At 42.9% G+C, this 25,944-nt stretch overlaps 1 protein-coding gene across 2 annotated transcripts in view; it reads right to left on the bottom strand.

The window, feature by feature from the left end:
* Window positions 1-15,158: 15,158 nt before the first annotated feature.
* The window catches only part of ANKS6 (ankyrin repeat and sterile alpha motif domain containing 6), a 55,010-nt gene continuing 44,224 nt past the window's right edge, over window positions 15,159-25,944 (bottom strand). Inside the window, exons 15-17 of one of the 2 annotated variants that reach the window (XR_009051628.1) lie at window positions 20,073-20,169; window positions 15,526-18,391; window positions 15,159-15,191 (exon numbers count right to left, since the gene is read on the bottom strand). Coding sequence is in view for 1 of the 2 variants with exons in the window: in XM_057725186.1 (XP_057581169.1) it covers window positions 18,333-18,391; window positions 20,073-20,169 (156 nt within the window). In the remaining variant the exon portion in view is untranslated. The other variant, XM_057725186.1, reaches the window with a different exon arrangement.

Genomic DNA, 25,944 nt, shown 5'->3' with positions numbered 1-25,944 from the left:
GTTAACTTCCAAGAAAACATACTAGACATTGTCTTCACAAACAACACCAAAGCTGGAAATAGCAAGGCAGAATATGAAGGAAAGATGCATGTAACAAAACTGGTTTTCAAATCAGGTCCCTCTCAGGAAATGGCAAGAAAAGGAAGTAAATAAAAAGTTGAAAGTTGGCATTTCTCAGTTCTCACTTTCCTCGGGTGTCATGTCTCTAGGAAATATACATGTCCCAAGTTCATTTTCACTCCCACAATTTCTTTAAAGGGTTTAGAAAGTGATATATTTCATGGTCGTGGCAAGACAAAAGGAGCTTTGGACTTAGATGTTCAGCAGACCCCAGTCTAACATGCAGCTGATTTGTGATTTTTCACAAGTCACCACACTTCTTTGAGCTGTGGTTTCGCCTGAGCTGGAAAATAAGATTTACTGTGTATTCCTTTCCTAAGAAGTGTCAATCAGAGAATGGAAATGGAAGTGCTTTGCAACTTTTATAAATTTTTTTAAAGCACCTAGGCACTGGGGTTACTCTTTATCATCTAATTCTCACAACCACCACAGGAAATTTATTATCTCCATTTTACAACTGGGAACACTGAAAGATTCAGAGGTTCAGGGAGATTCAGTTCCCAAGGGTTAAACAGCTAGGATTGCTCTGCCCCTGCCCTTAGGTGGACTAGAAACATGGAGCTATTTGGTGTGGAGACTAGTTCTTCCATTAGGTATTTTTCCAGTTCTTTCAGACTGAAACACTAACTCCTGGGAATGTGACAAAGCCACACTCCCCATCCTCCTGCCCTGGGAAACAGGTTGGAAACAGATTGCAGATGGTGCTGTCCAGGTCTTTCCTTCACCAGCTTGGGCACTCTTGCAGCCCTGGTAGCCCCAGGGATCCCCAAACCCAGCTGCTGAGGCTTGGGGACTCCCTTGAGATGCCTATAAAGTGGTTCCTATGGCTCCAATTAAGTGGAAAAAAGATGGGAGGACTCACCTACCCCAAGGGGCAGAAGGCAAGTGAGAACCCCAGGAGATTCAGCTTCCAATGAACACAACAGGACCCAAACATGGCCAGGGGCATCCCCCAGGACTGAGGCTTCCCCCATTCAACTCCCAGAAGATGAAGATGCCCACAACCCCATGGTGGGACACAGGATCAAGAAATTTGAGGGCAGGGACTTCCCTGGTGGTACAGTGGTTAAGAATCTGCCTGCCAATGCAGGGGACATGGGTTCGATCCCTGGTCCCGGAAGATCCCACATGCCGCAGAGCAACTAAGCCCATGTGCCACAACTACCGAGCCTGCGCTCTAGAGCCTGCAAGCCACAACTACTGAAGCCCATGGGCCTAGAGCCCGTGCTCTGCAACAAGAGGAGCCACCACAATGAAGAGTAGCTCCCATTCACTGCAACTAGAGAAAGCCTGCGTGCAGCAACGAAGACCCAATGCAGCCAATAAATAAATTTAAAAAAAAAAGAAGGAAATTTGAGGGCAGAGCCTGGGTGTCAGAGGATGTGGCGGGGTGACTTGGTGGTAAACATAACCATGGGCATGTGTTCTGGCATTGCTACCCTTGGTGTCACTTGCCAGCTTAGGCTACGGGTCCTGGAGCCTTGACTGGGGACAGCAGCCTTCTTCCCTTGAGACTGTACAGAGTGTCTGCCTCGAAACCTCATTCACAGGAAATTCCTAGGACCTAGCCAGAAAGGAGCTGAAGGGCCAATGCTGATGCCTCTCAACTCAGGTACCTGGCAGCTGATGAATAAGGCATCAGGGTGACAGAGCTCTAGGAGCACTGGATCTCCTTTCCTTTCTTAGAAAATGGTTATCAAGTCACAAAATGTCAGAGCTGGAAAGTCACATCAAACCTGCCTTATGGTGCATGTGGGAAAAACAGGCTCAGAGAGGGCAAGCCAACTGGCAGCAGCCACCCTGGGCCTGCATTCCCAGTAGTGTTCTCTGCTCAAATGTTTCCTAGCATCCCCCATGAAAAAGTCCTCATCTGCAGGAGACTTTTGCTGGATTTGGGGACTGCAATGAAACTGGGTTATTCCTGAAGATTTTGAAAACTCAAAGCTTTAGCCCTCTTATTTTTAAAATTTCATCTTCATTCATTTGGGCTCATGTGGTTTACAGAAACCTTGTTTCTCCCAAGAAAAAAACAAAGAAATGATGGCTTCCTGTGTTGAATCCCTGGGAGATGTAGGATGCAAGAAACGTTCTGCTCCTCATCTTACAGAGTCCTTGGGGAACCAGAGAAATCCCAAGCCTAATGTTTCCCAGGGAGCAGCACTATGATGCTGGAACAAACATCAAAGGAAGATGCAATTGGTGAAGTGGAAAAACAGTGACTTTAGAACTGAGAGATTTAGGTGCAAGTTTCAGTTTTGTCATTGATTTCCTATGTGACCTTGGGCAGGTACCATCCCATTCTGGGCCTGTTTCATCACCAATAATTTGGAGGAAAGAAAACAAGATGCTCTCTAAATGTCCTTCCAGCATAAGCTCTGACTGGAGTCCCAAGCCTCCTTCCACTGTCCCTGGACACCACCTCCAGCTTTCCCTCTGTGCTTGCAAAGCTTGGGAGGAGGTGAGAGGGTGTCTCCTAGCTATGTTGTATTTCCATTTAAACTCAGATTTACTAAGTGACTTGTCCACCTTGCTCAGGAAGTGACAGCTGATGCATAAAGAATTCCTGAGGTGCCTTGTCCAGATCTGACCGGGGAAATCAGGGGAAGGACAATCTCCAGATTACTCTGGGCTGACGTTGCTGCTATAGGATGATGTTAATTCTGCTGTTTACAGAAATAAGTCCAGTGTGAGTTGAGGCTTTTTGGTATTTAAAACCAGATGGTATTTCCTGCCTTGATCAGCCTCAGAGCTTTGGTTCCCATGACAACCTCGAAGTTCCACCTACTGCAACTTCCCCATTCTCTGAGCTTCTTCCTTTTCCACCATTGTGCCAGGGTCCCTGAAGAATAAAAGCCACTAACTAGCATGTGCATGGCACTTTACAGTTTACGACACACCCCAGAATTTAACTCATTTACTCCTCACCACAGCCTTGCCAGATAGCATTTGCTATTCCCACCATTTCATTGATGGGAAAACCAAAGCCTCAGAAATGAGGCAATTTACACTCTCAGCCCTCAGTGGTGTCAGTAGGACTCAAACCCAGGTTTTATGACTTTGGATCTCACGTGGGGCCAACTGTTCCAGTGTGCCCTGCCCAGCAGACCATCTACTCACTTAGGATTCTTAAGTGATCAATTCCATACATATGTGGGTCTAGATCAAGGTGTGACATACTTAGGAAAGTTGCTTAGCTTCTCTGTGCTTCAGTTTCCTCATCTGTAAAATGGGTAGTAATAGTGGTGCATCTAGATGGATGGGAGGATTGAATTAGCATGTGTATAACACCATAGTAAATGTCTGCTGACAAGCCTGGGTGAGTCAGTTCTACTCTAACCATCTTGTGACCTTGGGTGGGTCATTTTGCTTGCTGGTTCCTATTTCCCCCTCTGTGTAAGAGGTGAGCTCATATGGATATCATGCGTGATGAAATTTTTTAAATTTATTTATTTATTTATTTATTTATTGGCTGTGTTGGGTCTTCGTTGCTGCATGTGAGCTTTCTCTAGTTGCAGCAAGCAGGGGCTACTCTTAGTTGTGGTGTGTGGGTTTCTCATTGCAGTGGCTTCTCTTATTGCAGAACACAGGCTCTAGGTGTGTGGGCTTCAACAGTTGTGGCATGTGGGCTCAAGAGTTGTGCCTTACAGGCTCTAGAGCCAGGCTCAGTAGTTGTGGCATATGGGCTTAGTTGCTCTGTGGCATGTGGTATCTTCCCAGACCAAGGCTTGAACCCCTGTAGCCTGCGTTGGCAGGCAGATTCTTAACCACTGAGCCACCAAGGAAGTCCCATGTGTGATGAAATTAGTGCAAAAAGGTGCCTTGGAGGGACCCTCTCTCACACTGCAGCATGCATATGCATCCTCTGGGGACCTCGTGAAGATGCAGATTTTGCTCAGGAAGGCATTTCTTATAAGCACCCAGGGGATGCCAAAGCTCCTGGTCCATGGACCACTCTTTGAGAACCAAGGCTGTAGCAAGCAAACCACCATTTAAGTGTTATTAACAATCAATAATGCAGAGTGCCCAGTCAAGCCATCTGGTCCTGGACTTTTGTTTACAGATTCAATTTTACTTCTGATTGGTCTGTTCAAATTATCTATTTCTTCTTGATTAAGTTTTGGTGGGCTGTATGTTTTTAGAAACTTGTCCATTTCTTCCAGGTTGACCAATTTGTTGGCATATACTTGTTCATAGTATTCTTTTATGTGTTTTTTTATATTTCCGCAGTATCGGTTATCTCTCCTCTTTCATTTCTTATTTTGCTTATTTGGGTCATCTCTCTTTTTTTCTTGGTGAGCCTGGCCAGAGTTTTGTCAATTTTGTTTACCCTTTCAAAAAAGCCAGCTCCTGGTTTTATTATTTTTTTCTATTTTTTTAATCTCTATTTTATTTATTTCCTCGCTGATCTTTAGTATTTCCTTCTTTCTATTTACTTTATGTTTTGTTCTTCTTTTTCCAATTCTTTTAGATGGGAGGTTAGGTTGTATTTTTTTTTTAATAAATTTATTTACTTTTTGGCTCTATTGGGTCTTCATTGCTGCGCACAGTCTTTCTCTAGTTGCAGCAAGTGGGGGCTACTCTTCCTAGCAGTGTATGGGCTTCTCACTGCAGTGGCTTCTCTTGTTGTGGAGCAAGGGCTCTTGACCTGCAGGCTTCAGTAGTTGCAGCATGCGGGCTCAGTAGTTGTGGCACACAGGCTTAGCTACTCCGCAGCATGTGGGATCTTCCCAGAACAGGGATTGAGCCCATGTCTCCTGCATTGGCAGGAGGATTCTTAACCACTGAGCCACCTAGGAAGTCCCCAGGTTAGGTTGTTTATTTGAGACTTTTCTTGTTTTTTTGAAGAAGGCCTGTATCAATATGAACTTCCCTCTTAGGACGGCTTTTGCTGCATCCCATAGATTTTGTATGGTTGTGTTTTCATTGTCATTTGTCTCAAGGTATTTTTTAATTTCCACTTTGATTTCATTTTTGACTCATTGTTTTTTTAGAAGCATGTTATTTAGTCTCCATGTAACCATTTTTTTCTTGTTTCTCTTTCTGTGGTTGATTTCTATTTTCACACTGTTATGGTCAGAAAAGATGCTTGAAATAATTTCCCCCTAAATTTGTTGAGGCTTGTTTTGTGTCCTACTATATGGTTTATCTTAGAGAATGTTCCATGTGCACTTGAAAAGAATGTGTATTTTGGGTTTTTTGGATGAAATGTCCTAAAAATATCAATTAAGTCTAACTTTTATTGTGTCATTTAGAATCTCTGTTGCCTTATTGATTTTCTGTCTGGAAGATCTGTCCACTAACGTCAGTGGGGTGTTAAAGTCTCCCATTATTATTGTATTCCCATACATTTCTCCCTTTATGTCTGTTAGTATTTGTTTTATGTATTTAGGTGCTCCTATATTGGGTACATATATGTTAATAAGTGTAATATCCTCTTCTCATATTGATCCTTTTATCATTATATAATGTCCTTATTTATCTTTCTTTATGGCCTTTGTTTGAAAGTCTATTTTGTGTGATGTGAGTATTGCTACCCCCACTTTCTTGTCATTTCCATTTTCATGAAATACTTTTTTCCATCTTCTCACTTTCAATCTATGTGTCCTTTGCCCTGATGTGGGTCTCTTTTAGGCAGCATATTGTAGGCTCTTGTTTTATTATCCAATCTGCCACTCCTATGTCTTTTGATTGGAGCATTTAGCCCATTGATAGTTAAGGTAATTATTGATAGATATATATTTTTAAATTATTTTTTTTTAATATTTATTTGGCTGCCCCAGGTCTTAGCTGCAGCACATGGGATCCTTGTTGCCATGTGGGAGATCTTCACTGCAATATGCAGGATCTTTAGTTGTGCCATGTGGAATCTTAAGTTGTGAGATGCAGGATCTTTTTTAGTTGCAGTATGTGGAATCTAGTTCCTGGACCAGGGATTGAACCCGGGCCCCCTGCACTGGGAGTGCAGAGTCTTAGCCACTAGACCACCAGGGAAGTCCCAATAGATATATATTTATTTCCATTTTAAACTTTATTTTTCATTTGATTTTGTATTTCTTCTTTGTTCCTTTCTTTTTCTCTTTGTTTTCCCTTTGGTGGATTGGTGGTTTTCTTTTGTATTATGCTTGAGTTCTCTTCTTCTTGGTTTTGTGAATCTACTGTGTTTTTGATTGGTTACCCTGCTTTTCAAGCATGTTAATCCATTACTATATCTACTTGTTTTAGACTGGTAGTCATATAGGCACCAACACATTCTAAAAAAATATATATACATTTTCTTACTCCCCTCCCCCACATGTTATGATTTTGATGCCTTCTTTTACATCATCATGTTTATCCTTTTGCTGCCCATTGTAGATATCATTATTTTCACAAATTAAAACAAAGTTTTTTAATCTACATATTGGTTTATTTAAGTGATTTACTTTCCAATTGTGATTTGCTCTTCCCTATAGATTCTTTCTTCTTTTCTATTTAAAGAAGACCTTTCAAGATTTCTTTTAGGATAGGTTTAGTACTGTTGTATTCTTTTAGTTTTTGCTTGTCTGAGAAATTCTTTATCTCGCCTTCTATTCTAAGTAATAATCTTGCTGGGTAGAGTATCCTAGGCTGTAAGTTTTTCCCTTTCAGGACTTTGAATATATCTTGCCACTCCTCTCTGGCCTGCAACATTTCTACAGAGAAATCAGCTGACAACCTTATGGGGTTCCCCTTTTTTTTAATCTTGCTGCCTTGAGAAGCCTCTCTTTATCTTTAACTTTTGTCATTTTAATTAAAATATGCCTTGGTGTAGGTCTGTTTGGTTTCACTTGTTTCATCTCTGTGCTTCCTTTACCTGGATATATGTTTTCTTCTCATACCAAAGAACTTACACCGATCCTTATCAAACTCTTCCAAAAGACTGAAGAGGAGGAAACACTCCCAAATTCATTCTATGAAGCCACCATCACCCTGATACCCAAACCAGACAAAAACATTACCAAAAAAAGAAAATTACAGGCCAATATCTTTGCTGAATGTAGATGCAAAAATTCTCAACAAAATATTAGTAAATGGAATCCAACAACACATAAAAAAGATCATACACCACAATCAAGTGGGACTCTTCCCAGGGCCACAAGGATAGTTCAACACATGCAAATCAATCAATGTGATACACCACATCAACAAAAGAAAAGACAAAAACCACATGATCATCTTAATAGGCACAGAAAAAACATTTCATAAAAATCAATATCCATTCATGAAAACCAAAGTGGGTATAGAGGGAACCTATCTCAACATAATAAAAGCTATTTATGACAAACCCACAGCCAATATAATACTCAATGATGGGACTTCCCTGGTGGTCCAGTGGTTAAGACTTTGCCTTCCAATGCAGGGGGTGCAGGTTCGATCCCTGGTCAGGAAGCTAAGATCCCACATGCTTTGGGGCCAAAAAAATCAAAACATAAAACAGAACCAATATTGTAACAAATCCAATAAAGATTTTAAAAATGGTCCACATCAAAAAAGAAACTTTAAAAATATTAAAATAAAAAAAAATACTCAACAGTGAAAAGCTGAAAGCCTTCCTGCTAGAATCTGGAACAAGACAAGGATGCCCACACTCACCTCTTCTTTCTACATAGTACTGAAAGTCCTAGCCACAGCAATCAGATAAGAAAAAGAAATAAAGGCATTTGAATTGGTAGCGAAGAGGTAAAATTGTCACTATATGCAGATAACATGATACTATATATAGAAAACCCTAAAGACTTCACACAAAGATTACTAGAACTGATAAACAAATTAGCAAGATAGCAGGATACAAGATTAACATATAGAAGTCTGTTGCATTTCTTTATACTAACAATGAAATATCAGAAAGGGAAAGTTAAAAAAAATCCCTTTTAAAATTGCATAAAAAAAAGAAAAAACTTAGTAATTAACCTGACTGAGGAGGTAAAAGACCAATATGCTGAGAACTATAAAACACTGATAAAGGAAACTGAAGATTATTCAAAGAAATGGAAAGATATCTCATGCTCTTGGATTGGATGAATTAATATTGTTAAAATGGCCTTACTATCCAAACACTTAACATTTAACATTTTTTAGAATAAATAATCCTAAAATTTATATGGAACCATAAAAGACCCAGAATTGCCAAAGCAATCTTAAGGAAAAAGGGCAAAGTTGGAGGCATAACACTCCCAGACTTCAGACAATACTACAAATCTACAGTAATCAAAACAGCATTAACCAAGGTGGTAAAAGACCTGTACTCAGAAAACTATAAGATACTAATGAAAGAAATCAAAGATGACACAAACAGATGGAGGGACATACCATGTTCTTGGATTGGAAGAATCAACATTGTGAAAATGACTATACTACCCAAAGCAATTTACAGATTCAATGCAATCCCCATCAAATTACCAATGGCATTTTTCACAGAACTAGAACAAGAAATTTTATGACTTGTAAGGAAACACAAAAGACCCTGAATAGCCAAAGCAATCTTGAGAAGGAAAGACAGAGTTGGTGGAATCAGGCTTCCCGACTTCAGGCTATGCTACAAGGCCACAGTGATCAAGACAGTATGGTACTGGCACAAAAACAGAAATATAGATCAATGGAACAGGATAGAAAGCCCAGAGATAAACTATGGTCAACTAATCTATGACAAAGGAGCCAAGGATATACAATGGAGAAAAGGCAGCCTCTTCAATAAGTGGTGCTGGGAAAACTGGACAGCTACATGTAAGAGAATGAAATTAGAACACTCCTTAACACCATATACAAAAATAAACTCAAAATGGATTAAAGACCTAAATGTAAGGCCAGACACTATAAAACTCCTGGAGGAAAACATAGGAAGAACACTCTTCGACATAAATCACAGCAAGATCTTTTTTGATCCACCCCCTAGAGTAATGGAAATAAAAACAAAAATAAATAAGTGGCACCTAATGAAACTTCAAAGCTTCTGCACAGCAAAGGAAACTACAAGCAAGACAAAAAGACAACCCCCAGAATGGGAGAAAATATTTGCAAACGAATCAACAGACAAAGGAGTAATCTCCAAAATATATAAACAGTTCATCCAGCTCAATATCAAAGAAAACCAAACAAACAATCCAATCAAAAAATGGGCAGAAGACCTAAAGAGGCATTTCTCCAAAGAAGACATATGGATGGCCGAGAGGCACATGAAAAGCTGCTCAACATCACTAATTATTAGAGAAATGCAAATCAAAACGACAATGAGGTATCATCTCACACCGGTTAGAATGGGCATCATCAGAAAATCTACAAACAGTAAATGCTGGAGAGGGTGTGGAGAAAAGGCAACACTCTTGCACTGCTGGTGGGAATGTAAGTTGATACAGCCACTATGGAGAACAGTATGGAGGTTCCTTGCAAAACTAAAAACAGAACTACCATATGACCCAGCAATCCCACTGCTGGGCACATACCCAGAGAACACCATAATTCAAAAAGACACATGCACTCCAATGTTCATTGCAGCACTATTTACAATAGCCAGGACATGGAAGCAACCTAAATGTCCATCAACAGATGAATGGATAAAGAAGATGTAGTAAATATACACAATGGAATATTACTCAGCTGTAAAAAGCAATGAAACTGGGACATTTGTAGAGACAGGGATGGACCTAGAGACTGTCATACAGAGTGAAGTGAGTCAGAAAGTGAAAAACAAATATCGTATGTTAACACATATATGTGGACTATAGAAAAATGGTACAAATCAACCAGTTTGCAAGGCAGAAATAGAGACACAGATGTAGAGAACAAACGTATGGACACCAAGTGGGGAAAGCGGGGAGGGTTGGGGGGGGAATGAATTGGGAGATTGGGATACCAAATTGTACACTCTACATATATGCAGTTTATTGTAAAAAATTAAAAATTAAAAATTAAAAAAACCAAAACAAAACAGCATGGTATTGGCACAAAAACAGACATACGGATCAATGTGACAGAATAGAGAGCCCAAAAATAAACCCACACACCTACAGTCAATTAATCTATGACAAAGGAGGCAAGAATATACAATGGAGAAAAAGTCTCTTTAGCAAGTGGTGGGGGAAAGCTGGACAGCCACATGTAAACCAATGAAGTTAGAATACTCCCGCACACCATACACAATAACAAACTCAAAATGGCTTAAAGACTTAAACATGAGACATGACACAATAAAACTCCTAGAAGAGAACACAGGCAAAACACTCTCTGACATAAATCGTAGCAATGTTTTCTTAAGTTAGTCTCCCAAGGCAATAGAAAAGAAAGCAATAATAAATAAATGGGATCTAATCAAACTTAGCTTTTGCATAGCAAAGGAAATCATAAACAAAATGAAAAGACAATCTACAGACTGGGAGAAAATATTCACAAATTATGTGACTGACAAGGGCTTAATTTCCAAAATATACAAAGAGCTCATACAACTGAATAACAACAACAAAAAACAACCCCATCAAAAAATGAGCAGAAGACCTAAATAGATATTTCTCCAAAGAAGACATACAGATGGCCAACAGGCACATGAAAAGATGCTCAACATTGCTAAGTACTAGAGAAATGCAAATCAAAACTACAATGAAGTATCACCTCACACTGGTGAGAATGGCCATCATTAAAAAGTCTACAAATAATAAATGCTGGAGAGGATGTGGAGAAAAGGGAACCCTCTGACACTGTTGGTGGGAGTGTAAATTGGTGCAGCTACTATGGAAAACAGTATGATGGTTCCTTAAAAAACTAAAAATAGAGCTGTCATATGATCCAGCAATCCATTCCTGGGCCTATATCGAGAAAAGACAAAAACTCTAATTTGAAAAGATACATGCACCCCTATGTTCACAGCAGCACTATTTACAATAGCCAAGACATGGAAGCAACCTAAATGTCCATCAACAGATGAATGGATAAAGAAGATGTGGTATATATACACAATGGAATACTACACAGCCATAAAAAATAACGAAATAATGCCATCTGCAGTAACATGGATGGACCTAGAGATTATCACACTAAGTGAAGTAAGCTAGACAGAGAAAGACAAATACCATACGACATCACTTATATATGGAATCTAAAATATGATACAAATGAACTTATTTACAAAACAGAAACAAACTCACAGACATAAACTTATGGTTACCAAAGAGGAAAAGGGGAAGGAGGAATAAATTAGGAGTTTGCGATTAGCAGATACAAACTACTATATACAAAATAGATAAACAACAAGGTCCTACTGTAGAGCACAGGGAACTATATTGAATATCTTGTAGTAAACTATAACAGAAAAGAATAGGAAAAAGAATAACTGAATCACTTTGCTGTACACCAGAAATTAACACAACACTGTAAATCAACTATACTCCAAATAAACAAACAAATAAAGCGCAGTGCTATGTCCAAAGGCCTCCAGTTATAAGCTTAGTTGAAAGTTCAGGAAATTTGGAAAGCCCACTGGAAGTGCCAGCAGGAGCCCATCTGGAGGATTTTTCTGGGTGGGAAATTTCTGTCAGGAGAAGGGCTCCTTAGGGCCACAGGCCCAGGCTCTGTGCTTCCTGGAACCCCCACAGGGCTCTGGGGAAAGCTATATCTGATCTTGCCTCAATAGAGGACCTAGAAACATCAGTGTTATATTATGTACATTAAATTATACTCACTGATAATGACATGCAATTGTTTAAAAATAAAAATAAAACTTTTAAGTAAAAAAAAAAAAAATCAGTGTGATCCAAGAATAGTGAGTGCATCAAAGTAGAGAGAACTATTCCACGGGCCTAAAGAACACAGTCTGCATCTTGTACGTTTTTTCTCCAATTCTTTCTTTGCTCTGAATTCTTCCTTATATGATTGTGGGTTGTAAACTGAGTTACATGTGTTAAATTCAACAAATATTTTCCTTTCATTCTTTCAATTCATTTGGCAGGTGCATCCCTGGCCCTGACACAGGTCCATAACCCAGCTCCTCTGACTGCTACCAGCTCAGGGTTCATTAACGCAGCTGCGCTGAGCTGCGGCCCCCAGCAGAGCACAATGGTCCCTGCACTTCAGCTAGTGAGGAAGAGCTCACGTGGCTCTGACCCTCAAGGAACAGGAAGAGGAAATGAGCGATTAGAACCGGCTGATGCCACAAGACACTTATCCTGTGCCAGGCACAGTGCTGAGCACTTGACTTGCATTCTCTCCGTTAACCCTCGCCCTGCCCTGCGAGCCAGGATTGTTGTCACCCCAGTGGATCACAAGCTCTGCGAAGGCAGGGACTTTGATTTGCCCTCTGGGCATCCCCAGTGCCCAGGACAGTGCCCCATCAGCGGCTATCTGCTGAATGAGTGCGTCAACCCTCCTTCTGACGGCGAGGGAACAGTTGGCTTACCTGAGGAAGCTCTCACCACGCACACGGCCTGCCCGCGAGCCTACGGCTGCGGGTGGCCTGACGGACATTCCCTCAGAGGATTCCATCTGACTCAGGCTCTTGGCCACCGTCCCTCATGAGGAGTTAGTAAAATCAGTTTGCCCTGAGACCACCTCACTGATGAAGCCAAACTGCAGAAGCTGCAGGAACAGTATTGTGCAGTCTCCAGTTCTAGGTCCTTCTTTATGGCTGAAATTCCTCTCCACACACACACAGCCTTACACTCATAAAGGCTCCGCTCACAGGCCAGGTTCCCCAGGAGCAGACTCTTGAGTGGACACCGGCCTGCAGCACCTGGTTTAGGCACTGGTCTCAGGACGGACACGGGTGGCAGGGCAGGGAAAGCGGGACTGGACAGAGAGAGGCTGCGGCCTTCTGACCGGAAGCGCAGGGGCTGGTGGCGGAAGTGGGCGTCGGTGGGTAAGGGCTCCTCCGTAGAGCAGGCTAACACGTGGAAGAACTTCTGAAAACCCTTGTCTGTGGCTCATAGGGCGTGTTTCTCATTGTGAGGAAAGTGGAGACAATTATTCTGTTGAAAGAGCTGCGAGCAAGTGAAGCTAAGAAGCCCCGAGGCCCCTGGAGATAGGAAACGAGAGCCAGAGGAGTAGCTGGAGGGCAGGGAACACAAGGTGCCTCAGGGAGCGTTCCCACCTTCCCAAGGGGCTTAAATCCCCCAGAGCCAGGACAAGAGCGGCCCCACCTCATCCCTGAGCGTTTTCTGTGCGGGGTGGGGGGGGGGGGGGGGGGCTCTGGTTGAGACCCGCAGTCCACATAGACTCCTCTGATGAAGGGGAAAGAGAGGTGTGCATACATGTGTGCAGGGAGAGGGGAGGGAGAGCAAGACCCTAACATGGTTACATATCCTTCACATTGAAGGACAAGGTCAAGAAGGTAAACACTGACAGAGCGTGGAAGACCTGCCAAGTCATGAGCTCCCCTCTTCTTCCTTCTTTTAAAATTATATATATATAATTTTAATTTATAATATATAAAACTTACCATTTTAACCATTTTAAAGTGTACACTTCAGTGGCGTTAAGCACATCCACAATATTGTACAACCATCACCATTATCTAATTCCAGAACTTTTTCATGACCCCAAAAGGAAATCGCCTACCCATTAAGCAGTGGCTCCCCATTTTCTCAATCCCCAAATTTCAGTGTTACATCTCAGTGGATTGGCCTATTCTGTACATTTTATATAAATGGAATCACATAATATGTGGTCTTTTGTGTCTGGCTTCTTTTACTTAGCACAATGTTTTCAAGTTTCATCCATGTTGTAGTGTGGATCGCTACTTCTATGGCTGAACAATATTCCATTGTGTGGATAATCCCAGATTTTATTTATCCATCCATCTATTGATGGCCATCTGGATTATTTCCACTTTGTGGCTATTGTGAATTGTGCTTCTATGAATATTTGCATGCAAGTTTTTGTTTGAATACCTATTTTCAATTCTTTTGGGTATATTACCTAGGAGTAGAGTTGCTGGGTCATATGGTATTTTGATGTTTAACACTGAGGAACCACTCCCTCCCTCTTTTCATAGATTTTCACACACTCAGGAGGCTGGAAGTGACCTCAAAAGTGACCTAGAACAATGTTTCTCAGACTTTTGGATTTCACACATCCATAAAACTAAAACTACCACTACCACCACCCTCTCCCCTTAAAGTAAGAGGGACTTGTGTCAGGATCAGGGCTAACCGCATAAAATGAGTATATTTAATGTCAGGTAAACACACTGCCTTGTACTTGTTTTTTTTTTTCCTATCACCTCCACCATTGGGTCATTTGGGAACCACTTGCTTGGTCCAATCTTCAACCAAAGTCTGAGTTCCCCTCTCCAGCTGCCCTGGGCTTGACTAGCCTCTAAGGGCCCATCTGGGGGATGCTCTCGCTTCTAGGCAGCCCTGGCCCCTGGAATGTTCTTCCTCATGGAGAGCTTGCCCTACTCCCACAGTTTCCCTAGTACCTTTGCTCCCCATTCTGGGGCCCCACAAACCTTGGCCTCACTCCACCTGTTTTGGGACTGAGACCCATGCTCCTTCTGCTTCCCGAATGCTCTACAGGGCTGAGCACAGCCAACATGAGACACTGAGAGCAGAAGAGGTGGAGATAAGGGAGTCCCCAGACTTGTAAAGATTCTTAGCAGAAACAAGGAGAATCTCCATAAACACCTCCCTGCCAAAAAAAAAAAAAAAAAAATTGTGAACAAGCCATACAGACTAGCAAGGTTTTGTTTTGTGTTGGCTGGGCTTATCCCAATTCAACATTTCTCTCTGTGCTGAAAGGCAGCAAGACAGCATGGAGAGAATTGAGAGGTGAGGCCTGCATTCAAATCAACCATCCCGTTACAAGGTGACCTTGGTGAGGTTAATATCTGTGTGCCACACTCGCCAAATTGGTAGAAAGGGGATTTTAAGGCTGCCTCACGAGATTATCATGAAGGAGGTGAGGCAACAGAAGCGCCCAGCACACCATAGCCATTTGCTCCAAAACAGTTCTCACTGGAAGAAATCTGAGCAACACTTATATCTTCTATTAGCAAAATCAAAGTGAGAAGAAAAACTCACCATTATTTAATATACATTTGGCAAACAAAAATCCTTCAAAGAATCAAGTCCCTGTACAGAAAAACAATAAAATAGTAACAGAAAGAAGTGTTTGATGGTAAGGAACATGGAAACACAGAGTAGAGCTGAAACAAAACAGCACCTTGGTCGCTTATCAAAGGATCCAGTGAAGCCAAACCCTACCCCAGCCACCTGGACAGAGGGTACAAAGTCTCCCAGAAAAGGATGGCCATTCCCTGTATCTATGAGCCCTAAGGAGGCAGCTCCAACAGGAACTAAGACTGATGGGAGCTGGCTCAACCCACTGGACAGGGAGGGCCCTGAGGAGAGCCCCTGGGTGGTCCCCACCTTAAGAAGGAAGCTGAAGAGGGAAGTCACCACCCACCTCCCTCAGCGAGGAGATTCAGTCCCTGGCTGGTCCTGCAGGGTATCAACTTTGTCAGGGAAAGCATCAGGTCTCCTTACATGTTGAAGAGGATCTGTTGGTTAATGAGACATGATTATCGTGCCTGAGCAAAGCACAGATGGTGCTTCACAACACCTTCACTCTGCGCTGCAGAATCTTCCCAGGAAGGGTCCCAAGCCTTCAAGAGGTCAGCATAGATGACCACAGCTGTCTAGCCCAGCATGTCTGGACAGCATGGCACTGTCCTTAGGCAGCTCTGAGGCAAGAGCAAACTGGAGGGTTTTCCTGCTTCCTCCTTGCCCTCTGGATCAGCCCCTGCGATCAGACTGGAAGGCCTTCCTGCTTCTTTCTCTCCACCTTGCTGGGAATCCCAATGACACAAACACCAGAATCAGCCACAGCCGGAGGGTGGGGATTCACCACCAACCCTCACTTCCTCGGGGCTCTGATGCCAGCAGAGCCACCTAAGCTGCTGCTACCTCTGGCTGGAGGCTGCTGCTTCTGGCCTCGCCCATCCAGCCCTGGCTGCGTCAGGGCAGGCGGGAGGTAGGGGGAGGGAGAAACATAGACAGAGAGATTTCAAACAGGTAGCTGTCGTGGAGATTTCTCACATCTGCAGAGCTCCACGTGGTGTGAGAAGGGCTTTCCCCTTCATCTGATCTCAGCGCTCGGGGAGCATTATCCTCTTGTAACCAAAAGGGAAACTGAGGCTCAAGGAACGGAAGAAACACGTTACCCATTAAGAAGTGGCTGAGCCAAAACCCAGTGCTAGGACTGACTATAGAGTCAGTGCTCTTCCCAGGTAACAGATTGCTGCTAGGCATTTCAAAGGAAACCAAAAATCGGAATAACAGGTACCTAACTTACCCCCCAACACTATTTAATCTAGAAATGTTATATGCAACCTGCCTCTACACACACTGTCCCCTCATCTGGGGAGCGCTTTTTCTTCCCCACCTGTACTGACTTACCTTTTCAGACCCAGTCTTTCCAATGGGGCCCATCCGGACCAAACCTGAGCCATCACCAGTGACTTCCTCAGAGTCATGGGCCCAGTACACACCTTTATTACAAGACTCTTTACGGGCATACAACACCTACTTATGTGCTGCCTCCTCTAAGATATTGTGGATTCTTTGAGGACAGAGATGAGTGTTTTTCATCTCTGGGTCCAAAGCACAAGCACAGGGTGGGTACAGGGTAAACGCTTAGTAAATGTTCGGGGAGTGAAATAGTAAATGTTTTCCTGGCAAAACTTGCAGTCTCCATGTAATGGTCTGACACTGAAGCAAGGAGGTGGGAGCCTTCTCCTGGTCGCTGAGGGGCAGGGCTCAGACACCCAGCACTCGCAGGCAGGACACAGCACCAACACTGGGAAACGATGCCCCTGGCCCTGCAGGAGACGCCCCGGATGCACACCCCTGAGCAGGATCCTGGCCCTCTCAGTCAGGGGACTCCCTTACTGTGATGTCCCACTGCCAAGCAGAGAGCTACTGGAAAGAAAAGAGGCCGTTACCAAAGACCCCTAACCCAACTGAAGGCTTTGAGAGGCCCTTGGGCCCACTCCCAGGTGCTGTGAGGCCTCATGACTGCCACTGCCCAGTCAAAGCAGGGTTTCCCTGACGGTGTCCAAGGAACCCCAGTTTTGCTCAAGAGTGCCATGAATGAGCATTCTGTGATCACATGTGTGGGAAATGCTACCAGCTACATGGCCCCCTTGAAGAGGTCCCCCCTCCCCCAATGTACGGCAAGGTGTATGCTGAGATGTCCTGCAGCAAACATCTTGTAACTGGGCTTTAACTCAGTGTCTGCCAAGCCTACTGATCACAGAGCCTCATCCCTCTGTCACATACACATTTCCTCCCCCTTTATTTTTCTTTATGAAAAACCTATTAACATCCTGTGGAACTAGGGTTCCAAGGAAGACACTTTGGGAAATGCTGATGGTCATCGAGCAAGGGAAACACTGTGGACCAGAACAGCCTGCTGGAGGGTCACCAGCAAGGGGGTGATCATGGTCCAGAAGGGGTGCCAGAGATTTCTCACCAATGAGCACACAAACTGCCTGGGAGAAAAAGTCTTAGAACCACTGAGTCCAGTGAAAAAGACAAAAGGAGCATCTGTCCTGAGCCTGTTTTCCCATCTGCAAAGTAAGAATAAGCCCTGCTCTGTCTGGGGTCATTAGATGAGATCGTGGAGGTGTGCATTTGTGGAATGCTGACCCCCAGCACAGCTCCTGCATACCGTAAGTATTCAATCATAGGGGTTCAACCAAACTTACTGGAGTGAAAGCTGCACAGATATAGGGGTGATGAAAAGACCAGGAGGACTGCAAAGAGCAGGCACAAAACCTCACAGCACCTAACTCAGGGTCCCATATGTATTTCAGGGGCAAATAATCCTAGGCCTACTGATAGTCTCTGAAGAGATGAGCACATTAAAGCAGAGAGAGTTCCTGGTGCCTCTAGCCCCAGGAGTCTATAGGAGTTGGTGGCAAAAGCACAGGCTCAGAAGCCCACTAGATGTGGTTCTCAGCCAGCTTCACTCCTTCTGGGCTGGGGAACTGGCATGCAGCTCCAGTCCTCCGAGTCTATTTCCCCAGCATGCAGGATGAGGTTAAACCATGCCAGCCTCCAGGCTGCTGGTGAGGACAGATGACACCGGGGTCCAGCTGCCGCACACAGTAGGAGCTCAATGACCGTGTCTCCTTAAAGAAGGTTGGGATGCAAGGAACATTTGTAAAGGCACCTGTCAGTGATGGCTAAAACAAAACCTCTTCTCTTCAGTCATGTGGGAAGTTGGCTTCTATGGGTGGGAGGATGAGAGGATGAAGGAGAAACAGCACCTGCTGGATCAACGGATGGAGGGAGAACATGAGGCTTCAGGCAACATGGTCAGGACTGCCTCTAGAAGCCAGCAGAGGGTGAATGGGCGCTCAGGGCCAGGGGAGGGAGAGATGAGAGGCCGCATCTCCCAAGGAGACTGGCATGTGGCCAGGCGGCGCTCACGGTAGAGATGAGAACTCTGCAAAGGCTGCCATCACTGCGCACATCCCACAGACCAAGTGCCTGACACACGCTGGCTCTAAGCACCAACTGAGAGGCCAACTTACCCACCTCTAGCCACACAACTGGCCAGCTGCGGGGCTGGACCAGAACCCTGAGCCTGAGTCCAGAGCACACGCTCTCTCCACTCCTCCATGCTGCCCCTTGAGGCTGGGACCATCATTCATGTCTTCTCTTGCTGTCCAGGTCCTCCAGGGTGGGGACTGGTTCTGACTCACCTCTGTACACTCAGCACCCAGCACATGGCAGAAATGCAAGTGTTGGTCAAATGAATTACATGCTTGAAGATATTTCAGAAACCTACTGGACTTAAAAGTCAGAGTCCCTTTCATAGAATATGACACGGTAGAAAACTACACTGGCTGATTCCCTTCTGAGGAATGTAGCCTTAGAAGAAACTCCCAATTCTTCACTTCTTTGCCTAGAAAAGGTGAGCACCCAGCTCCTTCCACAATGTAATATATAGGGGCTTCTGCTCCCACCCAAAGTGGAAAAGCCCTACTGTGATATGGGGTGAGCAGTGTGGAATATCAGAGCATTGTCTTGCCTGACCACAGACAAGGAAACTGAAGGCCAGGAAGGAAAAGGAATCCCTCAAGATCACACCTTGGGCCTCCCCTTTTTTCCTATATAAAAGGCTGCCTTTGCAAGAAAGAAAAATGCATTCAACATACACATTCTGAACAGCTGTTGTATGCTGTCTGCAGCAGGTGCAGTGAAGTGCTAGAGCAGAGTTGACACAAGAGCAGTAAGGGGGCCTCAGTGGCTGGAGGAGTTAGTTCTGTGTAAGGGAGTTGAGAAAGGCTTCATTTGATAGGTGATTTGGACCATTAGGGACAAGTTAGAAGTTCTAAGGGAAGATGTGGAAGAGTGGCTAACCTTCCACCAAAATATGTGCTCCCCCATCTAAGTACAGAGTTGTTACTGTGAAGCCACTACCTGAACAATGACTACACTTCCCTGTCTCCTTTGTATCCAGGTGGGGCCACGTGACTACGAGTGGCGCACAGAACGTGAGCAGGAGGAACCAATGCAATGTAAGCAGCTAAGGGTAAAGCAGTTAAGAAATGGTTGTGCCTTCTTCACCATCCCTTTCCCCTCTGCCACCCAGAAACAAAGCCTCCGAAGCCCGCAGAAATGGCAAAGCCACAGATGAAAGGAGCTGGGCCCCTGAATCACCATGTGCTTCTGCCAAGCAGAAGCAGCCATACTGGATTTTATGGGAGAATAAATCTCTGCTGTGCTGGAGTTTGTTACAGCAACAAGCATCACCAACTGCTACAGCAGAGAAGGGAAGACAGGTGTTCCAGGCAGAGGGACTAAGGCACAGCGGTGTAACAAACCATAGTGTGTTTCAGGGAATGGGGACGGTCTGGTGGTGGCTGGAGCACCGGCCATGTGAAGGGGGTACTGAGATTCAGAAAGCTCCTGCTGGTGACCACGGGAAGGAGGGTCACGTACAGGGATTGTTTCCAGGGGCCCTGGTGTTGCTGGCGCTGCTCTCGAAGGAAGAGTGGAAGTTGTGGATGGTTTCCTGTAAAATTTGTCTCTCACGTCCCTGTGGAGGAAGTTGAAAACAGACACAGAAAGTTTTGTTAAATCTCTTAGCCATTAATTCAATTGACACAGTGCTGTTAATGTTTAACTCATACTTGAAAAACCCATGGGCGTCTTGGGGAAAACAAATTACTTAATTGAAAGAGTACTGAGTTTAATAAAAACATTCTGAGTCAGAATCTCCCCCAGCACCCACAAACACAGCATGCCAGGGCTAGAGAGGCCCCCAAGATGCAGGGGTCCAATCTCCCAGGTGAGTACTGGCAGCAGAACCCAGGGAGCAGGAATGCCTTGCCCTGGGCCACTCGGCCTGGAAGGGAAGTCTCCTACCCTGCCCTGCTCTGTGCATCATTTTCCCAGGGAATTCAGTGGGAGCCGAATTTTCTGATACAGAGTGAGAGTTTGAACTGCCTTCACTCCCCCTTGTCCAAAAGATGACAGGTTCGTTTCCACGGTGATTTGCTTCTCACCCCATCCTTGCAGACCCCCCTCAGAGTCACTACCCTTTACACACACACTTTGAGATGGGAAAAGAGCGGGAATGTGGATGTTTCTTTAAAGCCCAAAGGACATCTTCACTGAATACATAGGTGAGAGCCAGTGATACATAGAGATTAAGAACAGAGCCTAGCATCAAACAGCCTGGGTTCAAATCCCAACCCTCCCATTTAATAGCTGGGTGACCTTGAGCAAGATACTTCATCCCTCTGGGCCTTAATTTCCTCATCTATAAAATGAAGATGATAACTGTACCTCAAATGGCTGCTGTGACATTGGGCTGCAGGTGGGCAGCAGGAGGCCGTCATGTCCTGACCTCAGAGGGCAGCAGTGTAGATTAAGCATGTATTTTTTAAACCAAGAAATAAATGTGGTCAAAATGTAAAGCAAATTGAAAATGAACAATCTCTGTCAGATTGTTCTCTGCCAAGAGTGGGGGAAAAAAAAAAGAAACTCCACAAAATGAGCCTAGGCTTTAAACTTTCTCCTCTTTCATTTCATGGCCTTCCCTTTCCAGATCCCCAAGCAGAGACCTCTGGTGATGATGAGGCCTCTTGGACACCTGGGAGGGCAGGAAGGGTCTCCCTTCACACAATCCTTCCAAGTCATCTTTCCAAGACAGCTGGAAAAGTGCTCTCAGGATTCCATCAACACACACCTAAAGGCTGCAAGGCAGAGGACAGAGCATCGCAGGTGGGGCCAGAGGATCCCGAATCCCTAACCCACCACTCACTCTGTCCCAGGTATGACCCCATGCCGCTGAGTTTCTGGATCTGTAAAAGGGGGATGGTATCACATGCTGGGGCTGTGATGAGGCTCAACCTGAGATAATGAAAGGGCTGACACTGTGCGAACTGCAGAGGGCTGAAAAATAAACAGAGGGGATGACAGCCATGTCATTATCAGACACCACCTTAGCCTTGACTGCCTGAGAAACGAGGTCAGGGCGAGACAGGGTTCCGGCACGCTACGCTTCCTAACCTCAGGAGGGAGCCCCAGAGGATGAGAGCCGCCATGGCCGCCTGCATCCACAGCTGACTGAAGATGGAGATGACACCTGCCCTTCAAAAACCCCCAGGTTTCAAAGGACCTGCCTCATGATTCTCAAAAGGAGAAAAAGCAAATGGCCATTAACAGTAGAAAAAAAATGTTCAGTCTATCCAGTAGCTAAAGAAATACATATTAACACAAGGCATACTTCTTGGCCTATCAAATTAATAAAAATGAAAAAGCAAACTGCTTTTTCCATTGCTGGTAAGGGTGACGCTGGAACTCATACCCACAGCTGGTAGGGATGGTCACTGGCTCTTTCTGGAAGGTATTTCAGACGAAGTACCATATACCTTGATTTAGACTCTTTGACTCCATGATTTCACTTTTTTTATATGTCTATTCTGAGGAGATAATTAGAAAGCCTTATACACGAAGTTGCTCACTGCAGCACTATTTATAGAAAGTTTGGATATCTACATATCCAACAAATAGGGATTTAAAAAAAAATAATTTTAGTACATCCTTGCAAATTCATTTTATTAAAAGAGTTCCTAATGGCATGGGTAACTGCATATATTTAATGTTAAACGAAGTAAGAAGAATGTAAAATTATAGATCCAAATTCATCTCAGCCACATAAAGAAAAACATTCAGCACAAAATGCTGCAGAGTGATCTTCCCATATACGAACGGCATTGGCCTCTGGGTGGTTGGATTGTGATTCCTTTATAAGTTCTTTTCACCTTTTTGGTACTGTGCAAATTTATTAAGGTGAATATGCACTGCTTTGATAATCACAAAAAAAGGGGAATGGAAAGAAGCAATGGCTTAGGACTAACTAAAGGTGAAACTCAGGCCATCATTTCTGTTTAACCTTCTCCAATATACCACTTGTTTGAAACTAACAGACTAATAAGCAGACTTGAGTATATATCACAACTCAAATACTGGGGTGGGCTCACCCAGAAGTGAAATAGCTTGCAGGGTGAGGGTCCACACTGCTTTGCGGATACTTTTATGGCTGAGCCAGGTTTTGGGTGAATATTCATTAAAAAAAAATTTTTTTGGCCAAAGTGTTTAAACTTTTTTGATTGTGTAGGAATATATTTTATATCACAATATATTTTATATTTTGTATGTAAATCCATACAACTGAAACAAGCTTTAGTTTTCTTACCTGCAAAGAATGTTGATATTTTCTACTCTGTTCTATTTTGCTTGTTAAAATGCTGCTGCTGAACTACTAAATTGATTCTACATCCTTCCAGCATGCTGTGGACCACAGCTAGAAAGACATGGGGGTGAGGGGTCAAGAAAAGCTGGGCTTCTCCTCTCCCATGTGTCCTGTGTGAGGTCTCAATTGTGTACAGAGCATCTGAGCCACAGTGGGTATTCTCTTGGCCAAGGTTGGGTTTCAAAAGAAAGCTGGAGTAGCGATACTCATATCTGATAAAACAGACTTTAAAATAAAAAATGTTACAAGAGACAAGAAAGGACACTACATAAAGATCAAGGAATCAATCCAAGAAGAAGAGATAACAATTATAAATATATATGCACCCAATATAGAAGCACCTCAGTATATAAGGCAAATGCTAACAATTATGAAAGAGGAAATCGACAGGAACACAATCATAGTGGGGGACTTTAACACCCCACTTACACCAAAGGACAGATCATCCACACAGAAAATTAATAAGGAAACACAAGCTTTAAATGACATAATAAATCAGCTGGATTTAATAGATATCTATAGGACATTACATCCAAAAACAGCAGATTACACATTCTTCTCAAGTGCACATGGAACATTCTCCAGGATAGATCACATTTTGAGTCATAAATGAAGCCTTGGTAAATTTAAGAAAATGGAAATCATATCAAGCATCTTTTCTGACCACAACGCTATGAGATTAGAAATCAATTACAGGAAAAAAACTGTAAAAAACACAAACACATGGAGGCTAAACAATATGCTATTAAATAACCAACAGATCACTGAAGAAATCAAAGAGGAAATCAAAAAATACCTAGAGACAAATGACAATGAAAACACGATCCAAAACTTATGGGATGCAGCAAAGGCAGTTCTAAGAGGGAAGTTTATAGCAATACAATCCTACCTCAAGAAACAAGAAACATCCCAAATAAACAATCTAACCTTACACTTAAAGAAACTAGAGAAAGAAGAGCAAACAAAACCCAAAGTTAGTTGACGGAGAGAAATCATAAAGATCAGAGCAGAAATAAATGAAATAGAAACAATAACAAAAATCAATAAAACTAAAAGCTGGTTCTTTGAGAAGATAAATAAAATCTATAAACCTCTAGCAAGACTTATCAAGAAAAAAGAGAGAGAGGACTCAAATCAATAAAATTAGAAAGGAAACAGGAGAAGTTACAACGGACACCGCAGAAATAAAAAGCATCATAGGAGACTACAACAAGTAACTATATGCCAATAAAATGGACAACCTGGATGAAATGGACAGATTCTTAGAAATGTACAACCTTCCAAGACCGAATCATGAAGACATAGAAAATATGAACAGACCAGTCACAAGTAATGAAATTGAAACTGTGATTAAAAATCTCCCAACAAACAAAAGTCCAGGACCAGATGGATTCACAGGTGAATTTTATCAAACATTTAGAGAAGAGCTAACACCCATCCTTTGCAAACTCTTCCAAAACATTGCAGAGGAAGGAACACTCCCAAACTCATTTTATGAGGCCACGATCACCCTGATACCAAAACCAGACAAAGATACTACAAAAAAAGAAAATTACAGACCAATAACCACTGATGAATTTAGATGCAAAAATCCTCAACAAAATACTAGCCAACAGAATCCAACACATTGAAAAGACCATACACAATGATCAAGTGGGGTTTATCCCTGGAATGCAAGGATTCTTCAATATATGCAAATCAATCAATGTGATACACCATATTAACAAACTGAAGGATAAAAACCACATGATCATCTCAATAGATGCAGAAAAAGCTTTTGACAAAATTCAACACCCATTTATGATAAAAACTCTCCAGAAGGTGGGCACAGAAGGAATCTACCTCAACATAATAAAGGCCATATATGACAAACCCACAGCAAATATCATTCTCAATGGTGAAAAACTGGAAGCATTCCCTCTAAGATCAGGAACAGGACAAGGATGTCCACTCTCGCCACTATTATTCAACATCATTTTGGAAGTCCTTGCCACAGCAATCAGAAAAGAAAAAGAAATAAAAGGAATCCAAATCTGAAAAGAAGAAGTAAAACTGTCACTGTTCGCAGATGACATGATATTATACATAGAAAATCCTAAAGATGCCACCAGAAAACTACTTGAGCTAATCAATCAATTTGGTAAAGTTGCAGGATACAAAATTAACACACAGAAATCTCTTGCATTTCTATACACTAACAATGAAAGATCGGAAAGAGAAATTAAGGAAACAATTCCATTCACCATTGCAACAAAAAGAATAAAATACCTAGGAATAAACCTACCCAAGGAGGTAAAAGACCTGTACTAAGAAAACTATGAAACACTAATGAAAGAAATCAAAGACGACACAAACAGATGGAAGGACATACCATGTTCTTGGATTGGAAGAATCAACATTGTGAAAATGACTATACTACCCAAAGCAATTTACAGATTCAATGCAATCCCCATCAAATTACCAATGGCATTTTTCACAGAACTAGAACAAGAAATTTTACAATCTGTATGGAAACAAAAAAGACCCTGAATAGCCAAAGCAATCTTGAGAAGGAAAGACAGAGTTGGTGGAATCAGGCTTCCCGACTTCAGGCTATGCTACAAGGCCACAGTGATCAAGACAGTATGGTACTGGCACAAAAACAGAAATATAGATCAATGGAAGAGGATAGAAAGCCCAGAGATAAACTATGGTCAACTAATCTATGACAAAGGAGCCAAGGATATACAATGGAGAAAAGGCAGCCTCTTCAATAAGTGGTGCTGGGAAAACTGGACAGCTACATGTAAGAGAATGAAATTAGAACACTCCTTAACACCATACACAAAAATAAACTCCAGATGGATTAAAGACCTAAATGTAAGGCCAGACACTATAAAACTCCTGGAGGAAAACACAGGAAGAACACTCTTCGACATAAATCACAGCAAGATCTTTTTTGATCCACCCCCTAGAGTAATGGAAATAAAAACAAAAATAAATAAGTGGCACCTAATGAAACTTCAAAGCTTCTGCACAGCAAAGGAAACTACAAGCAAGACAAAAAGACAA

This window comes from Hippopotamus amphibius, chromosome 2, assembly GCF_030028045.1.
Source record: "Hippopotamus amphibius kiboko isolate mHipAmp2 chromosome 2, mHipAmp2.hap2, whole genome shotgun sequence".
Classification (NCBI taxonomy): domain Eukaryota; kingdom Metazoa; phylum Chordata; class Mammalia; order Artiodactyla; family Hippopotamidae; genus Hippopotamus; species Hippopotamus amphibius.
The sequence above is the reverse complement of the archived record's forward strand: the minus strand, read 5'-3'. Positions and strand labels throughout refer to the sequence as shown.